Raw genomic sequence first — 23,580 nt, 5'->3', positions numbered from 1 at the left:
CATTCCGCTGTCGGCACAAATATAGGCTGGACCCTGAGAACGACACTGGATAGTAGCACTCGCGCCAAGTATCCACTATACCCTACGGCATTGGAAAGATATGAAGGGTATACTCGGCTTAAGTAAATTGAAGCTATATTCACGAGTCTCATAACTATATGGTATGGCAAGCCTAACTTAACCAACAGTTGAACAGATATGAAATTATAGATTGACGTAGTCTAGACTGTTATCTTAATAACTTTGTATACATATTTAAATCTGAAAAAATAGTCCTCCAGCTAGAAGATGGGTCATAAAGGGGTTTTCAAATGCTATAGAAGAAGATAATGAATGTTTTATAATGAGAAGATCTCGGTGATGTTATTTCTTTTCTGTTGGGTTGCATATTGCGGGAGGGCACATTTTGATAATCGGTAGTCGGTAAAACGGACCGGAACGAGTAGGGAAATAATCGGGTAATAATCGGCAGACCCTTGCATAAACACTTACCTAATATTGCTACTATTGGTCACTTGCATAATCCGTATGCACAATTGATGCACGCACCGCGAACGGATGCGCCCAGAAGGTACAGCGCGTTTCGTTGCGTGCATTCCCTCGAGTTAAAGTACCTACATCTTGGATGCTTACGTCAATTTAACGATGAGTTCGCCTTGTACTGGTTACGCAACCAAAGCTTCTTAGAAACACAAAACCACCATCCAGAATTTGTCGCAATAGAGTCCTTCGAAAATAGCGATATACCTAAAATGCTCATGGGCTGATCAGATTCGCCACGGACTTCTCCCGAAGAGAATCATGACGCTACTGACTTGTATATCTCCGGCGGCCAAGTACTGCCATCGGTATCAATGATATGTATAACCAACACAAGATAATGAGGAGATTACTTGGTCGCCAGAATTCCGAATCCCCTAGCGATGGCAACCTCGGTGTCACTAGCTCGCCGGTCCCCCAGTCTTACCGACCTAACGCCTCCCAAGACGCAGTATATTCCTCCTCCGTACCCGTAGCTTGTCTCGATAGGTCCGCCGATGGTCAACATGCCGTGCTGGGTGGTCGCCATATCCTCAAAACAATTCATTTCGATGGTCTTCAAGTTAAGGAGGGTATTGATATCCGCTCTATTATTACCGCGCAATATGCGAACAAGAGCAATGCAAGTTTGGCCTCGGATCAGCTTTCAATAAAAGACGTCAAGTTCGCCTCTAACCATGGCAACGACCTCACTGTCTTCACTGCCTGCGCCAACGGAAAGATATTTATGTACGATGTTAGTCGGTTGGGCTCAGGTGCTGGCTTTGAACCCATCCAAACCAGAGAAGATTCGCGACAGGTGAACACCCTCGATTTCAACCCTCATTGGGGAACTTGGCTGTTATCCGGAGGCCAGGATGGTACGGTGCGCTGTTTCGATGTAAAAGCACCTATACCTTCGCGTAGTGGCCCAACATTTCGGACAATCCAGGCTTTCAGGTGTAATGATGGGATTAGCGATGTGAAGTGGTCGCCTAAAGATGGCATGATCTTTGCCTGTGCTACAGAGTCCGGCGTCATCTTGAAATGGGACTTTCGGAAATATTCTGCGCCTTTACTAAAGATCAACGCCCACGATACTCAGAAGGGAGCGTCCTCCATCTCGTGGCATGCAGATGGAGATCATCTGATAAGCGCGGGATTGGATAGCAAGTGCCACGTCTGGGACCTGTCCAAGAATGCCGAGAAAAGGCAAAAGCCCAAGTGGACAATCAATGCCCCAGCTCCCGTCACGAACGTGGCGTGGCGACCGGGTCTCTGGTCCGCTACTGCTCAAGGGCGTCGAGCCGCCCAGGTCGCGGTATCGTACGACGAAGGCGGGCACGTTAAGAAGAATGGTATTAGTTCTGTGCATATCTGGGATCTGGCACGCCCGACAATGCCGTATAAGGAAATAGACGTATTTGAGAACTCGCCCAGTGCTCTGCTTTGGCACGATCAGGATCTGCTTTGGACAGCAGGACCCGATGGGTTCGCTCAGTGCGACGTTGCATTCGCTCCCAAGGTAATAGACCGCCAACCACTTTCGAACGTCGCTTTCTCCGCTAGAGGAGAGGCGCTTATGTTCCTCGAGGAGAGAGTACATTTGCCTCGGCCACGCACAACAGTAATTTCGCATCAGGGCTTGCCTATATCGCCTTACAGCTCTAGTCCTACTGGGCAGGTGCTCAGCATTAGTCGTAGTGACTCGGAAGAAGATGTAATCGGCAGCTTTCTCGGCACGAGACGGAATGCGACCGAAAAGCGCCGAGGGAAGAATAAAGTAGCTAATACTATAAGTACAACACCTCCATCTGGTTCTGGTGTGGAGGACCAAGTTATCCCACTAGACCAAGCGATGAAGATAACGGGTTCATTCAAGCCACACCAAATCATGACAATTGGCCAAATACCTGCGGCCCCCAAAATGCGCGTGTATAGTTATCTATCTCGGCAGTACCTTGAGATTCTCAAACAGGATCTTCCATATACCGAAGGGGGTCGGCCCTTGAACGAAAGGGTTGCTGGAATCATCGAAAGGTATGCACGAGCTTCCGAGAGCGTCAGTCAATTTCGACTCGCACAGACCTGGCGAATATTATCTTACGCCATCGGCCTACTCCTGACCCGCAGGTCTCAATACCACTTAAAACAGCGCCAAGTGCGCCGTGAAAGGTCATTACTGGAAGCCGATAAAGACACCTCGGATATTAAGTTGGCGTTGTCGAACGCGGATGCGTCCCCACGAATAAGAGTCAACGGGGAAGACACCCCGAGAAAGCCACCGTCCGTGTCATCTCTCGAGAGCCGTCACCCCCTGGGAAAGTCGTTACTCACCGAAGAGATAGATAGCGAATCGAGTGTCCCGACACCCTTGGCCCGGCCTGTTACAGAAAATGTTAGCGATAATCACGAATACGCTGCGGGGAGGCTATTGACCCCGGTCTTAGAAATGGACGGCTTCAACCTACCACCTTCTGTCCTTCCAGAGGGTTCCGGTCCGCGGAAGAGACTCAATTCTACTACTCTTTCGACCTTAAGCCAGGATAGTCAGATATCTAACACGGAAGGATACGATTTCTACGATATAGACGCTATCGAGCATATTCGAAGGGCGATTGACGTTCCGAAAAAGAGGGAGCCACTAAGTCTTGACTGCGCAGAACCATCATCACCAAATGCACGACGAAGACCCATTAGACACAATTCAGATGAGAGTTATACGCAAATGTTTTCGTTGTCGGATACTAGTAGACAAACATCGGGTCTTACAGGTTCATCCAATAATAGTACGCGTATCTCTCGGAGAACGGAACAAATGAGCGGGAGCTTAGGAGAGGCAGATGAGGAATATGGAAGCAGAATCAGAGGTAAACGGATCGAGGGGTCTCCTGAAAGTGTGAGATATCCAATACGACATTCAATAGAGAGGCAAGATTCCGGCCTCACAGATGACTTTAAAATATCACAGACGACTACAGACACCATGGATAGCGATCCGTCCCCGCAAATCAATAGCCATTCCTCGAAATACGCAACCAGACTAGTCTTAGAAACGAAGCTTGCTCGCGAGCGTTCTATGATAGACCAACCTGAGGACCACCCATCACCTCACGTCACCGAGACCGACTTCCTCCCGTGGCCGGGTGATCCCCCCTATCCACATCCAATTGCGGACGAGGTAAAGTCAAAGCTACCTATCCCGCCTATTAACCCATACGATATCCTATCGCGTGCCCTAGCCTTCGAGTCGGGACATTCCGCTCTTAACGCATCCGCTATGGTTCTCCTCTTGAAACCTCTCGTACCCGACGATGTCATCGATTGTCACCAAGCCGCCGCCATTCTAAGACAGTATCACAGACGCCTTATGAGTATGAAGCTATTTGTCGAAGCCACACTTCTACGCAATCTTTGCGTTCAGGGATGGCCTAGTGGTCTTTCGACCTGGGGCGAAAACTATACTTCGGTCTTCACTCCGGCGCAAGATCGCGTTTCGGCCGCATTCATATGTTCACAATGCCATAAGCCGCGTGAAATCGACCGTTCCAATACGGTAGGCCCTGGTATATGGAAATGCGAGCGTTGTCGCACCGTGATGGCGCCCTGTGCAGTCTGCGGACATCGAGACGCAACGGCTGACCCCCTTCCACTGGTAACGGTTTCGGAAGGCTTAATAATAAGTCCATCTCGTCCGGCCGATGAGCCTATACTCTCGACATGGTGGTATTGCCCCGGCTGCTCTCACGGCGGTCACGCAAACTGCCTACAGGACTGGCACGCACCAATCGTGCCGAAAGAAATATCCTCCCCCATCTCTTCCACCTCCCTGTTCGACGGTGCCTTCCCAGAAACAAACAGCGACGGCTGCTGCCCCTTCGACGGCTGCGGGCACGCCTGCCTCCCCGGCCGCTGGCGTAACGAGAGCAGCGCCGCACGCACCGAAGAACTAGGCCGTGTAGTGCGCGAACAAACACGGAACTCCATCAGCGCCGGTTCCGGCACCGGACTTAAACGCGGCGGTGCCAAGGAGCGAAAAGGCAGCACCGCTAACGCCTCGAATACACCATCCAACGCTATTCGCGGCGACGCCATCGAGGTCCCGCAGAGCAGAGCAGTCGAGGGTGTGCGGGAGGCGCTGTCTACGCTTGAGGTTGTAGGTGCCAATGCCAATGGAGGCGGAGGCAGTGCAAGTGGTGGGAGTAATGGGGGGATATTTGCGGGGATCCTTAGTTCTAGTCCCGGACGCGCTAGTCTGGTTGGGAGCGGGAGCGGGAGTGGTCCGGAACGAAGGAAGAGTGTTAAGTTTGCGGGACCGCCGGAGGTGGGGCGGTGATGGGGATTAGGATTAGGATTAGATAGGGATGTTTGGTTGTTTGTTTGTTTGTTTGGTGTGTATATATGTAGGTATGTGAAGTATGTATGTAGGTACCTATGGAGAGATACTAATTGGTGGGAGTGGAATGGTTGCATTGATATGGCATAGCATTTGCATTAGGGGGGGAGGGGGGCGGTTGGTGGTAGCATGAGAGGGAGACCGTGGTTCATTTATACCCCGGGAGAAGCGAGTGGATCGAGGAGTGCCAGCTTGTACGTCGTCTACCTAGATAAATAGTGTATGAATCGAAGATGATTAGTTGTATTAAAGCCTCTTATGCGAATACTCTTGTAGCATACCCGAGAAAAGGGGCCATGAATGTACGGATGTAATACAAACGGTTGCCCCTCAGGGTTATATACATTACTACGCCTAAATTATCTCTTCTACCTTACTCCTATTCCTACTCCTACTCCTATTCATTTTCTTTTCTTATTTCAACTTTTCAATGGGTATCTAACTTTTTCTCCTCTCTCCTCTCTCCTCTCTCCTCATATCATATCATATCTCTTCTCACCTCACTTCAAGCTCTCACTCAAGTTCTCAAGCATGCGCCCCAATATTCTCCCTCATCCCCTTCGTCCTCAAACTAAGCTTCGCACTCTCATCAAACGGCAATCCAATAGTACTACTTCCCGAGGGTATCCCCTTCCCGTCCACACTACTACGTTCCTCTCTGCTAACAACCCGCCCCATCAACTGTTCCCTCTGCTTCGCTCCCCCTAACGCCTCGCTATCCGCGCTTCCGGGGCGACTACCAGCTGTGCTAATACTGGCACCGTCATCTGCCGTCAACCTTCCTCCCTTAGTCTTCATCCGTCCCGCCCATAGTCCCCGTATCCCGCCGCGTTTCCGCTCAGGCACCTCGTCGCGGCCCGCGCTGCATACGTAGAGTAGGTACTTCAGGTTCGGCAGCGTGTGGCGTATATCCACGACTTTCAGACCAGCCGCCACGCATAGCGTCTCGACGTCTTTATTAAGTAAGAACCACGCGTAGTCGAAGCGGTACTGGGCGGTTGCGCCGCCGCGCAGGAACAGCGGAAACTCGCGCTGGGAATCTGGGAGTAACGAGATATCATCGCGGACGCTGCTGCGGGAGCCGAAGGGGGACAGCGTGTATGGTAAAGGGACGGATAGATAGAATTGCAGCAGGTGCGCTAGGTGCGCTACGTACCCCAGCCCCGCGGATATGGCGTCCTCTATCGAGGAAGGTGAGGTCGGGTCGTAGTCTGTGTTGGGCAGCGCGGCGCCACATATGCTGAAAGAAAGGGGTGCGCCGGAGGGGACGGGGACGATGGGGAAGATCCGTGCTAGGTCCTCGCATATACGCCGGCGTTGGCCGTGGATGCTTTCCCGCGTGGAAGATAGGAGGGCGAGGGAGGCGGGGAGTTTAGCTTGCGCATTCTTGACGTCCTCGGCAGCTCTAGCCTGCGCGGCGCGGCCCTCGCGGATAGCGGCGCGACGGGCTTCGATCGAGGCTTGGAGATCGGCTTTCCGGGCTTGGGCAGCGCGGAGGATGCGAGTCTGTGAGGCCACGTATTTCGAAGCGAGTTGGGCGGCGTCTTGGGCTTGGGGAACGGCGTCTGGAGGCGAGCGGTCGAGAAGCGAGTTTATCTGCGCGGTGAGGGCTTCGCGTGTAGCTAAGGCGTCTTGGATGGAGTTATCGAGGTTGGAGAGTTTCATGAGCGCATTGTAGGACGATGTGGGTAGGGTAGGGGCCTGCTTTGGCTCGGGAGTCTGGCTCGAGAGCTCGAAGGAGTACAGGCCATCGAGGAGTTGGAAGACGAGACAGTTTGGAGGGAAGTGGTGGTTTCGTAAGGACTCGAGGTAGTTCAGGGAACGCAGGTCGACACTTTCAGTCAATAGCAAAACCCATGATCGCTGCTTCTGCTTGGCCCATATTTTAATTATGAATTGGTGTCTCCTTGTGACTGTCGGTCCAGCTTGTGACAAGTCGAAAAAACGGAAATTGAAGTTCATCGCACGCTCGCCTACTTCGCTGATATAAACAGGTTCCTCGCCATCGTGGCAGTGCAGGGAGAAAAATACGTCGGCAGCTCTACTCTCGACGGTGTATTCCAACTGCTTCTGACGCGTGATAGGGCTGATATTAGCGAGCGTCGTGCTGCGTTGTCGGGAATTAGCTCGCGAGGGCAGCAGGCTCTCGGAGGAATGGGAATGGTGAAGCTGGGGGGGCCCATCGTGAAGAGCTTGGAGCTTGGCGGAAGGGAGGTCGGCCTCGAGGTCGTCGGCAGCCCTGCCGTGGGGTCGGGTCAAGCTCAGGTTCCGGAGGTAGATACCTTGGAGATGGCGGAGGCGCCGGTTCTGAGGCAGCATTGTGGTTGTGCTGCTTGCTGCGTGGGCAGCGGGCGCATGAGGAAGGTCATGGGTCAGGGTTGAGGATTGAGGGTTGAGGGTTTGATTTGGCGATGACGAATTAACGAATTAAGCCCTGGATGATGGAGATTTAATTACGTCCAGGTACGTAGTACTTCGGTATCCTTGCGATAATGTATGCTACATTCTTAAATACATTTACGCTATAAATGCATAGATATGAGGTACTTATATGTATCCATCAAATATATTTTTTAAATGAGTCCTTGAAGAACCTATTACGTGTCATCCTTCTACACCTCGCAGATAATCCGAGGAACAACTCGCTATAGAAACTTCTACTTATACAACTATATAGCCTGTCAGCCTATGCAAAGGTCACACATGAATCTGCCTAACATCGCTTTCCCACTCAAGCCACAGGGCGGTGTATTTCAGATCCCACGTGCATGAACCAGACCCCCCTCTCTCTCTGCCCATCTCGATTATAACCTCTGAACCAACCCTTTAAACAAATGATATCCACATTTGCTACCATACTGATCCATTCCAACAAGTTCTTACACTCATTGATTATGGCCGAAGCTCTTGAGGTTGCTGCCAGCGGTATTGCTGTCGCGCAAATTGCTAGTCAGGTTGGCGGCATAGTAGTTAAACCGAAGTAACTTTGGGACGAAGTGAAAGATGTTCCCGACGGCATTGCTGATCTAATGGACCAGATTGACTGTCTAGATCCCGTCTTGTGGGAAGTCGAAAATGGGTTTAATAAGGGCGAACTACCGTCGATGCTCTGGGATGACCTAGCTTCCAAGTCAACCACCAGATATTGCCGCAAGGCTCTCGAGAACCTAACTGCAATGGTTGAGGAGTTAAATCTTCAAATCAGCAGCGCTAAAAAGGGTCGGAGGAAGATAACAGCAATTAAGGTCCTGCTTAAGAAGGACTCCATCAAGAAGCTAGAAAGACGGCTTGAGAATGCTGTCCGAATGCTAACATTAGCTCAGCAATCTTATCTGGTGTAAGTAGCCCATCGTATAGATATACTATAACGCCACTAAACACCCTTTCAGCGCGCTCACCCAAGTCCAACCTGATATTATCGTCCAGAAATTTACAACTCTTACAATCCGTAGGAATCAGTACGAGTCCCAAGAGACATCAGATTATGCATCGGAATCGGAGGTGCAGACGGTTTCAAGGTTATGCCATAAGCATCAAGATACCGATATATCTATGAAGCCTCTCTGGGCATTTGGAACAGGATGGATCCGGCCTACAATTTTTGGCAGGGTTTGCTTCGAATCTTTCGCGGCGGGCAGCAGAATCCTATTTCAAGCGCCAGCATGGCTCTCTCGTCGGTCATGGGAACTGCATAGCATTAAGGCGAATGGAGCTTGGCAATTTAACCTGAGGTCCTATAGGCTCATTCCGAAAGAGAGTGAACTTATATCATTAGTACGGAAAGGATCCCCCCAAGATATTCAGAGGCTCTTTGATGCAGGATTGGCATCTCCGTACGACTACACTCGTGATGGACAGACTTTACTTCAGGTAAGAACGACAAACCCTAATTGCTGATACCGCTAACTTTTGTGATTTTGGTAGTACGCACTTCGTAGCCATAATATTGAAGTAGTAAAATATCTAATTAGAATCGGCTTAAGTGGTCTTGCAGAGGATGTGATAAAATGGTACGCCCGCAAGTCGCTTCAAAACGCGTTGCCAATGGGGATTCTTACTAATATATATAGGTCTTATGTACTTTTTGACGTATTCACTGGTGCCCCCCAGACATCCTTCTTTACTAAACAGGTTACTTCGGACCCGTCCCTTGCTGGACACCTTCTTGGATACCCTGAGGATCCCAAATATGACGACAATATGAGATGTCTGCTTTCCAGATGCAATTGTCAAACCGGTTCTTATAACCCAGCGGTTAACGAGGCACTACTCCCATATCGATGTCCGTCTCATCGAAGTACTTCACTCCGTTCGCGGCTCGAGCGAGCTAGAGAAGTCCTAAAACGTAAAGGAAGCATCGAGGTATTCAGATTAATTCTTGAGCCAGATTGGAGTACTAATCCCAAAGCCGTTCATTCTCATGCGATCCTTCCCATCATTACTGTAGTCGCATACAGGTTAGGGGCCGCCGTAGCTGATTTATTACGGGATTACGAAAGCCTTTCTAGGCCGATTAACATCAATCACTTAAATGCGAGTGTTCGTGACTATTTTACATTTACAGTCGACATCATCAAGGAGACTCCTAATATTCACGTTTTCAGTTCTGATCGGCACTACCCATCCAAAATTAAGGGTACAGCCATGGCTTACGTGATTCGTGGGATAACGGGCCAAATGTTTTGGTACCAAATACGACCATGCCTTGCATCTAAACTTGTAAGGCTGTGGCTAGAGGCACTAAAGCAGGCCGGCATTAATCTGGAAGCCTATGGCCGACGCGAAAAAGAGATTTTTGCTGGAAAGAGTTATGATATACTCGCTGGGAACGGTAGTGAAAAGCGCCTTGTCGACTTCAGGTATGGCCCAGAACCCGAAGATTGGGAATTTTATTTTGGCGAGCCCATAGATGATTATGTCGGCGAGTTCTGGAAACTGGTTGAGGACCCACCTCTCCGTGTTCCGGGGGCTTGGGCCGATGATGATAATCATTATGGTGATTGCTATTGTTACTATCCTTCCAATGAGGACCCCGGCTTCCGGTTATCATTTTTTATGGAGGTAATACCTCACGAGTACCCGTTATATGAATGGTAGTGAAGACGGCGACGACTACAATGGCAAGTGTTGATAGACATTTCACACAAGTGTCCAATGAAAAGCGTCGAGACAACTCATGACCAAATAAAAATATTTCCATCCTTAAGTGTCTCGAGTCATATTCCAATTATCAATAAAGGCTATAGTAATATTTCTCCGGGCTACGATACCAACGATCCCTATCGCTTAGGTCGACGATGACTGCCGGTCTTTGCTAGTCTGTCGACTCCGCTTGCGAACCTTGGGCGGCTTTATCTCTCTCGGGTTCATCTCGGACTGGACCCGTCGCTTCAGCTTCGTACTTGATACGGCATCTTAGCTGATTTCCTTGCGTCGTTGGCTACCTAAGTTGGATAAAGGAAGGGAAGAGGGGGGGCATACGTACGTTCTCCGTAAATACTCAGCCTGCTCTTCTGGGGATACCTCTTCATTCCAGCCTGGAGCCTCGATGACATTTAATAGCTCGCGGAGTTGCTCGGCGGCCGACGAAGTTTCGGGGTCCATTGATGGGACTGGGCTCGCGCTTGGGGTTTGGTGTGGTGCCGGGCTTAGGTGTAACGATGATATTATTGAAGTTTTGCTACATTTCGAAACTCCGTTCGCTTTCTTGAGACACGGTGGAGGGCTCTCTATATCAAGATGTGATCCAAGGTCTTCGGCTTTCATTCCTAGGGCGAGCCTCTCATGCCCCTGTGTGTCGCGCCGATACCTTGTTAGGGGTGATAGCCCGCGTACCGAACCTGGTTGTGCGTGGTGTTGCATAGCGATGAGGGTATCATAGCTCAATGTGCTTGGACCATCCAGGTTTTCAGTCTCAGTAATATTGCCATGGTGCCTATGAGATTGCGTTTGCTGAGGACTTAGGTCTGGCCTTGGGTGACTCTGAGATAAAGCTTGAAAGGAAGGGATAGGATAAGTGTAACTACCATAGAAGTCAGTCGAAAAGTTTCAGGCGTTATTAATAACTAGTGAAAATACTGATTATGTCTTACAGCGCTTGTCCATCATCACTCAAGCTGATAACGGTGTCGCCAGGGGAATGATCACGGAAGCATCGCTCACTTCGTAGGTCGATATGGCTATCTCCTCCAATACCCTCATACTCAATATCATCGAACTCGGCCACGGTCATTTTTCATACGCTATTCATTGAAATGATCGATATATAAGTGTAGTTGAATAAAGCTATGTCGAAATATCCTAACTAAACGCGACTTTGGGCACCCTTTTAATACTTCCAGCATATCTAACAGTATACAAGTACGAGGGGTAATCTTCAACTCAGAATGCGGCTCGAAGACGCTCATGGTACTAGATGCTGATCAAAAGCTTAAGCCGCGACCCAATCTCCTGGGAATAGGTGGGACATTTCTCTAGTCTCGTTGCCTCTCCACGAAGACCCAGCCCAGCGGTACGGAAAGGCTCCCGGGGAACTCATCCAGTTGGCCACGGTAGAATACCCCGGTCGCATTGCATGAATATTACTACAAGGACAGGGTCCAAGCACCCAATCACACCTCTCAATAATATGCAGGGTGCGAACCAAATGGCCGGTACCGCGACCCGATGGTCTGGATTCTGGTATTGCGACGTAGTAGCGACTCAGTAGGTACATACGCGACATACTTCCGAGCGCTGCCGAAGCCCCAGTACCTATTCGCTACAGATGGCGCAAAGAGCGGTGACACCATCACGACGTTACTATGTAGGCAAAAGGGAATGATACGGCTCGCAGCGTCTCTCCATCTCCACATCATGCAAAGATATGTGCAATTGGCAGCGCAGTCATGCATGAACTTGGTTCACGGTCAGGCTGTGTAACCAACGCTCTTCGTGGCACACGGTGAATAGCCAGAGACGGTGTTGCCTTTTCACGCCTCGATTTTTTTTTTTCTTCGGCGCCAAATTTCAAATAGTGATATATCATATTACCTTTGAAAAACATAACGGTAAACGATGCTCGATATTACTTTGGGACAGGACACGATATCTCGTACATACTTGTAAATAGAAAGGTGTAATAAGCAATAGCCCCGTCCTCCAAATCCCGACAACTAGGTTACCCATTGTCCCGTGCCCACGGTCCGGGATGCATATGTAACTGCAGTGCGACATTATCTCGGCCGCACGCCTGCAGATAATTGCCTCGGGGTAACAGAAAAATAAGCCAAGCCGTAACCTAATTCCAGGAGTAAGTTGCCTGACGTGTTGTTGGTAAGTCCTAACCTAGGTTAGGTACATTTATGGATTTGGCAAAAAGTGCAGTTCCTATTTCTCCAGTACCTATACTGTACCAACCCGAGCACTGTCACGCTTGACCGCACATTCGCACGCGCATGAATTCAACGCTTCATTGCCTGATGGCCCATCGGGCAGCTTTCCGAAAATCATTTCCTCTCCGAGGATAAAAATAGAAGTGTATCTCGCTTATAGGAGTGCTCGGCATGTGTTCCGCATGTCTTACTTATCATTGCTTACGGGGTTACGGCTAGGCAACTTTGTTACATTTAATTGTCATTGCATACTATGCTGACTACCTACTTGATGTATCTATTGAATTTCAGGGGAATGGTATTAATGACTTAAGTTTACTGATTTTGTCGAGTAAACTATAACTGCGACTAAAAGAAGGCCCTGGCTCTTTTTCACCTAGGTATGTAGTAACTATGTTCCATCGAAAGCTCGTCAGCAGCTACTGCAAATACCCAACACATAGCATATACCCAAGCGCCTTTCTACCTATCGTTATGCCCGAGTTTACAAGGGGTGATGTCTCCGGCCAACTTCCACGAGATAGAAAGTTCGTCTATGCGCGCGTTTCGAGGCTTTCTGTTACTTGGATTTATCTTTACGTTTATAAAACATATCTATATACCATTGACCTTTTATATCCTTAAAGATTATAGACTTTAACACGATATTCTGTACGTTTCTTACCTTATTAATACAGTACCAGCCAACACGCCAAGGTGAAAGTCGGATAGTGGCTTACCACTATATTTATAGCGATATCAGCCACTGTATGTAGGATGTAGGTAGCTCAAATACGACCGTGCAGACTTTTGGCCCCAACCTTGGTACGATGAAATAAATTAAGTTATCACCTAGACCAATAGTGAATCCGCTCGATCCTCTCTTCTTCATAGCTTTTGTGCTTTGTGCTTGTAAAATGGGCCGGTTCTAGAGTCATAGCAATATGGTTCTCTATTAAGGTTTTTGTGATTCTTGGTTGAGTTTCTGCTTCTTAGTCCCTAGCAAATGCCTCTATCACAGTTATCGTGCTCTTACTTTAAATGTTCCGAAGGAAAGTTAAACCTACCCTCAGCTCATGATATAAAGATAGGTAAGTATTAAGATCTGCCCCCGCCCACCATCAGTCAAAACCCTCTTCTACAAATATCTATAGTAGCCTTCCTACTCTTAAGATACCTGGGTATCTAGTCATCAAACTCCAATTACACCCTCAGCAACCAGCAAGATCATAGAATCCCGCCTTTACTTCAGCAGGACTTATGGACTCCCTACTTAAGAACCATATTCCTTCCAGGCGACCTGTTCAAACACCTGAACAACTCTCAAGCTCACGCCGCGGGTTTTTTCTCATAGTAATTATCGTGGCCTCGACGCTCCGCTTCCTGCGCGACCTCGACAACGTCACTACAAACCCCCGTAATAGAGAGGGGTTAATCAGCCTATATTTTCTTTTTATCATGATCTCATTCTTGTTGCTGTTAATTGATTGTCATCTTAAAATAGCGACAGAAGAGCAAGACGAATCCGGCATTCCTACCGAACCTCAACTGGCGGGCATTCTTGGTATCTGTGTGTATATATTCTGCAGTCCTTTTAACCAATCTATCTCATGGATGCATGGTGTTGTCTGGTGGTTCTGGGCTACATATTTTGTTGCAAGATGGTAAGTAATCAGGTTACATATAATCTTTCTTTTTTTCTTTCAATTCTTTTCTTATTCTCCCTTTCTCCCCCTAATTTAATATGACGGTCTTTCAAATGTTTCAATTCATAAGCCATATTAAAATTCCAATTACTGACCTTGAATCTCGTAGCAAATATTTTATTCTGAAGTTCCTAGATTATTCCCGGGGATACTTGGAGACTGGAGGGAAAGTTAAACTCTGAATGTATCTGGGATATGGCAATTCGGTTTCGGGGAAGGGAAGTCTTTGGTGTACCTATGAGTACAGCATCGACATTGAACCATATCTGTTATCGGGAAGGGGCGGGGGGTATTTGACAGGGTGTCAGCAATCGTCTTGGGCATGGACATAATGTTGGCGATGTGTGTCAGGATTCTAGATGAGACATCTAGAACAAAGGACATGTTCAGTATGTATAGGTAGATTAGAGTTCCTCGCGGAACAACGAAGTTGTTACCATACTGTTTAGTTCCACCTCGTGACAATGTGTGCGTCAAGAAATATGATAATATTTGATTGGCTATATCGTTACCCTTATGGATAGGTAGCTACCTATATCCCGTGTATGACGATGATTACGTTTGAAATAGTCACCGTATATACAGACTTATACCTCGTCGCAATTAGATTACCTCGAAAATACTAATATCTGAAGAAAGAGTGGCCTTCTGAATATTGTTAATAACGGCTGTCACAGGTATCTAATCAACGTATGTCACGTATGAGACCGTGGTAAATCCGGTAGGTATTGAAGTTTCGAGGGTGAATTAAAGTACAAGTACGTATCTTTTTCCTTCTTGGGGCTGGCAGGTGCCAAAGCCATATAAGCGTTGAGTAAAAAAACAATACGGACAACTGGCGGGTGGAAAACTCATGACGACACTAGCTGTGAAAGTTGCACAGGTGTTGGGCAGGTGGTAGGGCCATGATCCTTTTTACCAAAGAGTAGTACACTCGGGCTATTTCGCCACCCGAATGGATGGTCCCGCTCGTGTCTTCTCGTAATACTCTTTGACATCCGAGATATGACTATAGTTAACCGAGTAATTAAACTCGTAGGCAAAGTTTGTATAGCGGGATTCCTAATTATGTACTATTCCACTGTCCATAATTTTGAGAAAACGAGCTAGCTACGTCATTGAATGGGTAGCCAATTTACTTGCGAGGTCCGATCATAAACCAGGGAGGTATAAATGACAGCTCGAGCTTAGAGACTTTTCAAAGTAAATTTTCTATCATTGAAATCTTAATTTGTGTCATTCCATCTATGAGACACCCCAAGGAACCTGCCAACTGTAATTCTTCTATTATTAGAACTTCAAAGCGCATTATAGACGTTGGATTTATTCTAAGTACTTACGCACGGTATAATTGTCATATATTTTTGTTGCCTACGCTTCTATCAGGATCGGCTAAACCCGCCTATCCGCCTACTTTTTACACCATTACTGATACCCGAATATGATATATGCTTAAAGATACGTATTCACGATAGATATTGCACACGTTCGCCAGTATGGTAAACGTTAGTGGTCTCCACCGCCCGGTTTAAGTCCGGAGGGTAACTTTCAAGGCAATTTCCATGAAGGAAATACCTGATGGCCTATATGAGTGGTTTTTGCGAGGCTTTACATCTCCAGAATTGGAGATCAATGGGAAATTAATAAGTAAAAGCCAAGAGATCTGTCATACAAAAATTTCAGGTAGCTACTTTGTTGGCATACTAGAGGCATTGGAGGCCACTAACGGTTACCGTGCTGGCGGGGATGTATAGATGATTACTCAGACTCTCAAATCAGATACATGATACTATACAGCACGCCCTCACCCGTGGACATGGCTGGGCCCTTCCCAACCTGATCATAGAGTCAGTTGAAGATACTTTTAATATAGATAAACCCAACAGTACTCCATGCTAGGTAAATGCTAGACAAACATCCCATAGTTCGAAGTTTCTTACTCCTTCACATCATAGAACTTGAAATATTACTTTTGTAGTTAGAGCTATCTACGTTCATCATTGGTTCGAGATATACTTTCTGGTTTCGTGACACAACATTCTGATTGACAATGGCTCAGTCAATATGTTGAGAATATACACTATTACATAGGTACAGAGACACATTATCATCTATTTCCCGTATTAACTCGGACCTGGCTTACGCATACCTCCCAGTAGGGGAACTATTTACGGATTTGGTAGCACTGATCTCCTCGTATAGATGTTCACCCACATCTTGAACCGAGCCTGTTGAGCACCGATCTCTACTTACTACGGCGTGTCTTTATAAACTCTATGGGCTTGTGGATACTAGTATTAGCCGCCTAAGTGACTCCTATTTCCCACTGACGCTTTGTCTGGCTTTATTTCCTTCGCTATTATGTTGGGTAGTCAAGTTGAGCAGGCTAACGAGGGATTCCACGTCCAAGCAATGCTAATCTTCCCCAGTATACCCTTATAACCCGCAGGGAGCGCGTGTGTATTAGGTTTCTTCTGTCAAACTATCTCATATACTCGTGCCAATAATGTGCTATGTCCCTCGTATTAGCCACCGAAGTCTTTTATATCTCTAGTATTATCAAAGCTCGTCGTATAATACACGTAACATACCAAACCTTACCGTTGCCAACCTGTCCATTCTCGCGAGGGCCCTCAGAATCTGCCTATAAAGTCTTGCCCATCCTCCAATTTTCCATCTACCATCTTTCCTTTCTATCTATGAGATTTCCACACAGCACTCATAAAGATATTCTCGACGCAAAATCTATAAACATACACTATACACTATACACTATACACCATACACCATACACTATACACTATACACCATACACCATACACTATACACTATACACTATACACTATACACCACACATCATACATCACACACACACACACACACACACACACTTTCCCATCATACTATACCTACCACCTTTTCTTCTACAACTCCTCTATCAAGATGTCTCAAAACAATGGAGGAAGTCCCCCTGGTGGCAACAGCAACAACAACAACAACAACAACAACAACAACAACGACAACAACGGCAACAACGGCAGCAACAATGCCAACAACAACATCCTCGGCGAGTTCAGCTTCAACATTACATCACAACCAAGCCAGCAACAACAACAGCAGAACCCTCAACTTGCACAAGCCGATCCCCGGGAAGAGCAATCTCGCAACATCAACAACACGTTCCACCACCTTTTCGGCGAGGAGCCCACACTCGATGAACTGAATCGATTCTATCGGGAAACTTCGGGGCCTGCGGTACCCAATGTACCCAATGTACCCAATGTACCCAATGTACCCAATGCCAATGGTCCCCCTACTGATATTTTGTATTTGTTCCAAAATGTCCGCCATATCCCTCGACTCCCCGTACCCGCCCCACGCAGCAATGCCCCTGTCGGCGGTCCAGTGGTGCAGACGGCGGCGAATAATCCTGCTCCTTCTGGTATCCACGATCCTTTATATCAGGCAATTGTCGAAGTTATAGCATGTCTACGTGACATTGTAGATTCCATAGACAACGTGATAGATTCGCATCAGGATGGCTCCTCTTCTTCGAATTCTTCGACTTCCCCGGGTCCTCCGACTCCCCGGGGTTCTTCAGAGTCTTCCCACCATTCCGACCACTCAGATCCTCCGGACCATCCAGATTACCCGGACTTGTACACCCGGGGTCGTCCTTCGTGTAATACGCCCCCGAATTCTCCAAACCTTTCAACTTTTTCGACAGCTGAGACTTTTGTAAATGGGGATGATTCGGACTATCCGGATTTTGCGGACGACGAAACCTACTTCGACAGCACCAAAGGCGAGGCTGGTGACGACAGGGTCAGCGAGTATGACATGTGGGACTATCCCTGGGATATGCCCATCGACGAGATGCTAGAGGACATGGCAGCAAGCGTCCCCCGTCCCCCCAGCCGCCCAGCCCCCCGCCACCCCCAGTGCCAATGTCCCCTATGTCGACGCCCCTCACGGCCACGTCCACATTCTCTGCACAACTCTAACGCCACACAAGAGCCTCAACCAAGACAACGCCGACATTCGATCTAATCCGACGATACTACCTAACAGGAAGGGCTTGGCGGCTGGGCACTTTTTTGGAATTACTTATGGATATCTACTGGGGTTTGCTTGGATAATGGTCCGCGATACGGGGAGGGGCGGGAGGGTTATCGCGGACCATACTGGAATCATGGGACTGTTTTGTTTTCACATGTACTTGGTGATGAATGGCCTTTACAGCGGCATAGCGTTGGAATTTGGTCATGTATTTGGAAATTTTTGGGTTTGAGAAACGACAACGACAAGGACGGATATACCGACTGGTTCGTGGAGAACCAATCGTGATGGGCGGCGCACTGGGTTGTGGAAAACTTTACAGCGACGGATGGAATAGTTGGCGGGGGACTTACTGTTACTGCATTGATGAGGGTTGGTGGGTGGCTCAATGCTTCGACACGGACTTGTTTGGGAAATCAATACATTGATGAGGGCTGGTGGGTGGTTCAATGTATTGATAGGATTGGTTATTTACCTAGACAGGATGTAGATTACGCTAATCGAACCTGTCTCACGGCAACTTTTCCTTCTTTAGGTACCTACATGTACCTATGTGACATGCTTGTGCTATCGTGGCTTGGATGTTGTTTCTGTGGCTGTGGTGGCATTATACTAGTACTCTTTAACAATCGGACTACTAACTCTATAATTTATACATTAGGTAGTATGATTACTACCCAATCTAATCTTGGCTAGTATGAGATGACCCATCCCCAACCGTCGGGCTGTCCCGCTAATGTTGCACAACCTCGAGGTTTCATATGAAGTACCTTAGGTGTGTGTATTGATAGGAGAGTATAGGACTGTTCAAACATCGTGATATCCTTGTGTCTACACCATCATATCCTTAGTATTTCTGCTATTAAATAGAGCCGTCAAACCGATACGCTAATACTAATTACCGACATATTATGCATGAAGATTTCGTATTTGCGTCACCGAGATCCGTCGGGCTGAACGTTTAGCTTCGCAAGGACGGTGACCGATTGGGTCTCAAGGCGTTTTTCATACTTTAGTTTTATTGACCCTAGATCGAGAAAGTAGGTAGAAATCATTTTCCACCTTATCTGGCTACATATAGGTTAGGTATTTAGATATTCTGTAAGGCCGCTAGCGTCGATTTAAGACTACCTAGCAACCCCCGCGGCAAGACAAGGCGAGGTGGGACGAGACATTATGATCGATGGTGTCACTGCAGTCTGCAGTAACCATAACCTCATATTGTTTCAAGGAAAAATGGTGTTGCATTCGCATTCCAAAGGGTGGAAGCTTGTTTTATCTTGCCAAGCCGAATTGGAGACACGCTGAAAATCCTGCGTAATATGGATTTCTTCAAAGGTGAAAATTTACGGGTTAGAAGTTACATCGAAGCTTTTGAAGGATCCCCCACAACCCCGGGGTGTTGTATTCTACATTCCGGGGTACTGTGGAGGGTACCTAATCACCGATCGCTAGAAATAGAAATAGTTGCGCAAAACCCCTAGATATCTAAACTTGCGCCAAATGACGAATCTAGACAGAGAGTCTCAATAGGAGGTAATTATAGAGAATGAAATTGAACGTCATACCTAATCTTTAGAATACCTCTTTAGGCTACCTACGTCGATATAGGGCAACATAAACTGAAGGGTTGTTTTTTAAGCTTTTTGGAACAAACAGCTGGGTCAGAAAGTTACAGGGTCTAGGCACTGTTCCTCGATTTCCTTACGTAATATATTTTGTGTAACCATCACGCGTCATTTTGTAAGTACTACCGGATTATTCTACCAATCATATTGTTCCCAACTGTACTTACCTTACCTACACTTAGCTGTGTTCTAGCAGGAACCTTAGCTCAGAGAAAGTCAGGAAGTACCTTACATACATGGTCAAATACCCCAACACATGTTTGATAAGCTTTCATGTAAATGCAGTACGCCTCGTGCTGCCATTGTGCATTAGCGTAGAAAGGTAAGCCTACGGGATGGGAGCAAAATCGGTATTCTCTTAGGTAGAACATTGAATCCTGCGAGAAAAAGCAGTACGAAAACTTAAGCCACCGTCTGACCTCCGCCTATTTAACTTCGCGTAATGCCCCCCCTGCAACGCTTTGCATCTTATAAACCTTAGGTACTCTTGACTTAAAACTATGATCTTGGAACTATGAACTTAGAAACTTAGAACCATGATTTTAGTCTAAGCGGGAATAATCGAATAGTATTTAACATGCATTAGTTATCGCTCATGGAACACAAATTCTACTCCCCCATTTAGCTGCATTTAATTCCCAGGCACCCTTTCACCACCCCACGCTTTTACCATCAACCACTCAAATCTCTCCTATTTCCCGGTTTCTCTTATACCTTGATCTACCTCGTGGTATCCTACTATTCTATCATGGCGAAGCCAAACAACCTCGATACGATATCTGGATTGTCGGATGGAGAGGGCAGTGAAGCACCACCTAGCTATTGTGAAGGAAATGGGGGAATATCCCCTGACCAAGCTCCAACGTCGCCAACCGAAGGGTTAAATACCACTTTCGATCATAGTATGAATTTTACCCCTGACCTCGTTGAAATATCATCGTGGGATTCAAATATAACACACGATACTTGTCTTGTGCATCTCAGGCTACTTGCTGCCTTCCAGAGTGTGAAGGAGGACGTCGGCTATACAGATGGTATTTGGGGTCTCTTCGACAGCCGTGTTCTCTCACAGCAGGATAAGAAGTCCAAAACTGTCGATAACGGGCAGAAGCTCGAAGACAAGACTGTGAAGCGATTGGCTGAGCTTCGAGAGAAGCGATGGGCGCTTTTTGTCGCGAGGGCCGTGGACCGATACGAAGCCTGGTGGACTGCACTTTCTAAGAAACACCTGACAGAGAAAAATATGCAAGGCCACTACGAAGAAGGGTCCGACTCTACGATATATGGTGCATTCACGTCCAGAGGGACGCCCCTCCAATGGGCCGAACATATACTTCCCCCTTTAGGTACGTCAAATCTATAATGAGTGTACATAATATCATCACTAATTCGAGCAGACGTTTTAATGGTCTGGCATGCTCACATGCTCAACCCCAGAGCATATCTCGAGGATTGTATACTATACTGCCTGAATGGTTTGTGGACGGCTGGCATGCCGTGGCAGCTCGTTGACAATGCGATCGATGCCAACTTCAACTACAATGTCTCGCCCGAATGCAAGGAAGCATGGGAAAATCTTATAGGCCGGAAGTGGGACAATGTTGATGACCCAATGGTTAAAGTACTCAAATGTCCTAGTTGCGCTAAGACCCTTAGGATACCATGGACAACATGCGAACTGTCCGAAGAATGCACTGGTAAAGACCCTGATCTTCTCGGAGAGGGTTATGGAGATGGAAATTTCAAACACGTGTGTGCCAAATGCGGAAGAGTCATCACGAGAGAGTTTCTCGAGGCAGCAAAATTTGTTAAAGACTCACAGAGGCTCCTCTCCCGTGGTCGCCCAATGCCCGGTACGATATTAGAAAACGATACGGGACTACCACGAGAGGTTCTTCAGGCCCGCCAACAGGAGCGAACATTCCCAAACAGAATTATCAAATTCCGCCTTCGCAGCGAGCTACTGCTATTAATTAACCCTCATAGAAATCCAGCACCAACGATGAATGATGTCCGCGTCCTCATCGAGCGCACATTAACCAACAACAGCGCTGTTAAGCAGATAGAGGGTATGATGGGACGTGACATAGGCAAACACTATCGTCTCGGCAAAGATGCCAAAGCACACACCCGAAAAGTGATGTCACGATACTGGGGGAATCATTCTCCGTTCGCTCTCGATCTTGGAGGTGCTGTTCTCCGCCAGAGCATATTTGTGGAAAAGATGAACAAGGTATGCCTATAATATGTTGAAGGTCGGGTTTTGAATGCAAAGTCATAAGCTTACCCTATCTATAGATTGACTGGCTCCACAGCCCGGCGGCTCGGGATACAATGACACGACTCCTTAAGAAATACAAGCGCTTCGTGGACATCATGGTCCAAAACCCTTCAAAGGTTGTCGTCCCAACCCTCGATGTTGACTTGGCATGGCATACGCATCAGCTCAGCCCTTTTATATATACCAGGTATATGTATATGAAGACGCGCCGTCTGATCGATCACGACGACAAGATCGATGAGGACAAGCTATCTACGGCTTTCGAGTGGACGAGCAAAGAATACCAAGAAATCTACGGCGAGGTCTATTCGGAGTGTACGTGTTGGTATTGCGAGTCGATCCGCGCTTCGCATGTGTCCTCCATCTGCAGCAAGCTCCGCATATCGAAGAACGAGAAGGGTACGTCTATCCTCCTCCTCACTGAAATCTGACATAACCACCATCCACACGACGTAAAAAATCATTTATTTTCAAGCTGACTCCCCCCCTTAGTCTCTGAAACCTTCTACAAATCCGGCAAAGCCGCTCTCTGTCCCCCCGACAGCAGCGCGCACATCTCGGCACACAACGCGGTCAAGTTCACCGACGTAAACGCCAATCGCGAAGCCGTGCACCGCCGCTTACACGAGGCGCACCAGCAACATCTCAACCGCAACTACGAGCGCGCCCAGAAACGTGCCCAGAGAAGGGGTCGCGAGCTCCCGCCCCGAGAGGAGTATTACCATTCCTACTGGGGATACCCCTATATGATGTACGGCCCGTACCTCTACCCCATGTACTTCACACCCGAGTGCTACCCTACGGGCGCCCCTGGCGAGGCGGTTGCCGGTCAGGGTTCCCAAGGGGGGTGCGCGGCGGGGGCCTGTGGCCAAGGAGGTGGTGGGTGCGGTGGAAGTGGTGGGTGCGGTGGAGGTGGAGGGTGTGGGAGTGGCGGTGGTGTGAGTTTTAACTTTACTAGTTCTTCCTCTCTCTGCTACTGAAATCTGTGACTGGATATTAACATCACGCTTCTCTAGTGCGGCTCCTCGGGTGCGGCCTGCGGCGGCGGCGGAGGTAGCGGCGGCGGCGGTTGCGGCGGGGGAGGTGGATGTTAGACAAGGTGCTGCTGCTACGTCTATTTTGCCTGATCTATATTTTCTATTCTAGATTGGAAGATGGTGTTTCAAGCTGCAGGATGGGGTTAAGGGATGGGTATCTTGTGTGTTTTGGCTATACAGCATGTTCGAGATACCTAGGATACATGGATGTATTGGTCTGTATGGCGTGGACGGGTTGGTTGCATGAATTATTAGGCCAGGAGAAGAGCCATAGCAATGTTTTTGTTTCATTTAGTCAATTCGCTTTATGCCATGCGTTATGATAAATATGTTTCCTGCCTTGTAATTATGCGTCTCGTTACCTTGTCGGTTCTTGTGTTTTACCTCTCGTCGAGGTTTAATAGGGGTAATAGGAGTTCTTTGTTTACGTAAACATATATCAGGGTCGGTTGTATACGATGCAACATTACTCAAGTAGTTCATACGCTATAATTGGAGGAACCTTTGAAATACGAGAGATACAAGGCTGTTATACTCTTTTTTAGGGGCGATGAAAAAGGGTATGAGATTACTATTAGGTAGAGTGAACAGTACGTCTCATT

The 23,580-nt window shown here is 47.7% G+C and overlaps 6 protein-coding genes across 6 annotated transcripts; 4 read left to right on the top strand and 2 right to left on the bottom strand.

The window, feature by feature from the left end:
- The first annotated feature begins 594 nt into the window (after positions 1-594).
- On the top strand, positions 595-5,159 carry F4817DRAFT_346648 (uncharacterized protein). The gene has a single exon (XM_049304439.1). It carries the CDS (start codon positions 860-862, stop codon positions 4,853-4,855), a length of 3,996 nt encoding a protein of 1,331 aa, XP_049156191.1. The 5' UTR covers positions 595-859; the 3' UTR covers positions 4,856-5,159.
- On the bottom strand, positions 5,135-7,340 carry F4817DRAFT_346646 (UV radiation resistance protein and autophagy-related subunit 14-domain-containing protein). Its single transcript, XM_049304438.1, has one exon. It carries the CDS (start codon positions 7,232-7,234, stop codon positions 5,441-5,443), a length of 1,794 nt encoding a protein of 597 aa, XP_049156190.1. The 5' UTR covers positions 7,235-7,340; the 3' UTR covers positions 5,135-5,440.
- Positions 7,341-7,809: 469 nt separating this feature from the next.
- F4817DRAFT_360756 (uncharacterized protein) lies at positions 7,810-10,046 on the top strand (the record flags this gene model as incomplete). Its single annotated transcript, XM_049306318.1, has 6 exons — positions 7,810-7,864; positions 7,913-8,252; positions 8,305-8,785; positions 8,840-8,925; positions 8,986-9,911; positions 10,018-10,046. The coding sequence occupies 6 exons, from the start codon at positions 7,810-7,812 to the stop codon at positions 10,044-10,046; spliced, it is 1,917 nt and encodes a 638-aa protein (XP_049156189.1).
- Positions 10,047-10,229: 183 nt separating this feature from the next.
- On the bottom strand, positions 10,230-11,147 carry F4817DRAFT_360755 (uncharacterized protein; the record flags this gene model as incomplete). The annotated part of the gene is made up of 3 exons (XM_049306317.1): positions 10,230-10,329; positions 10,401-10,937; positions 11,008-11,147. 3 exons carry the CDS (start codon positions 11,145-11,147, stop codon positions 10,230-10,232), a joined length of 777 nt encoding a protein of 258 aa, XP_049156188.1.
- Positions 11,148-16,916: 5,769 nt separating this feature from the next.
- Positions 16,917-18,023, top strand: F4817DRAFT_318766 (uncharacterized protein; the record flags this gene model as incomplete). Its single annotated transcript, XM_049300956.1, has 1 exon — positions 16,917-18,023. The coding sequence occupies one exon, from the start codon at positions 16,917-16,919 to the stop codon at positions 18,021-18,023; it is 1,107 nt and encodes a 368-aa protein (XP_049156187.1).
- Positions 18,024-20,271: 2,248 nt separating this feature from the next.
- F4817DRAFT_218402 (uncharacterized protein) lies at positions 20,272-23,152 on the top strand. Its single transcript, XM_049298783.1, has 5 exons — positions 20,272-21,006; positions 21,058-21,893; positions 21,959-22,340; positions 22,434-22,879; positions 22,958-23,152. The coding sequence occupies exons 1-5, from the start codon at positions 20,409-20,411 to the stop codon at positions 23,033-23,035; spliced, it is 2,340 nt and encodes a 779-aa protein (XP_049156186.1). The 5' UTR covers positions 20,272-20,408; the 3' UTR covers positions 23,036-23,152.
- Positions 23,153-23,580: the final 428 nt, after the last annotated feature.

Source organism: Daldinia loculata (genome assembly GCF_022478755.1).
Source record: "Daldinia loculata strain CBS 113971 unplaced genomic scaffold F4817scaffold_50, whole genome shotgun sequence".
Classification (NCBI taxonomy): Eukaryota; Fungi; Ascomycota; class Sordariomycetes; order Xylariales; family Hypoxylaceae; genus Daldinia; species Daldinia loculata.
Note: the sequence above shows the minus strand (reverse complement) of the source record. Positions and strands in the feature narration are given on the sequence as shown.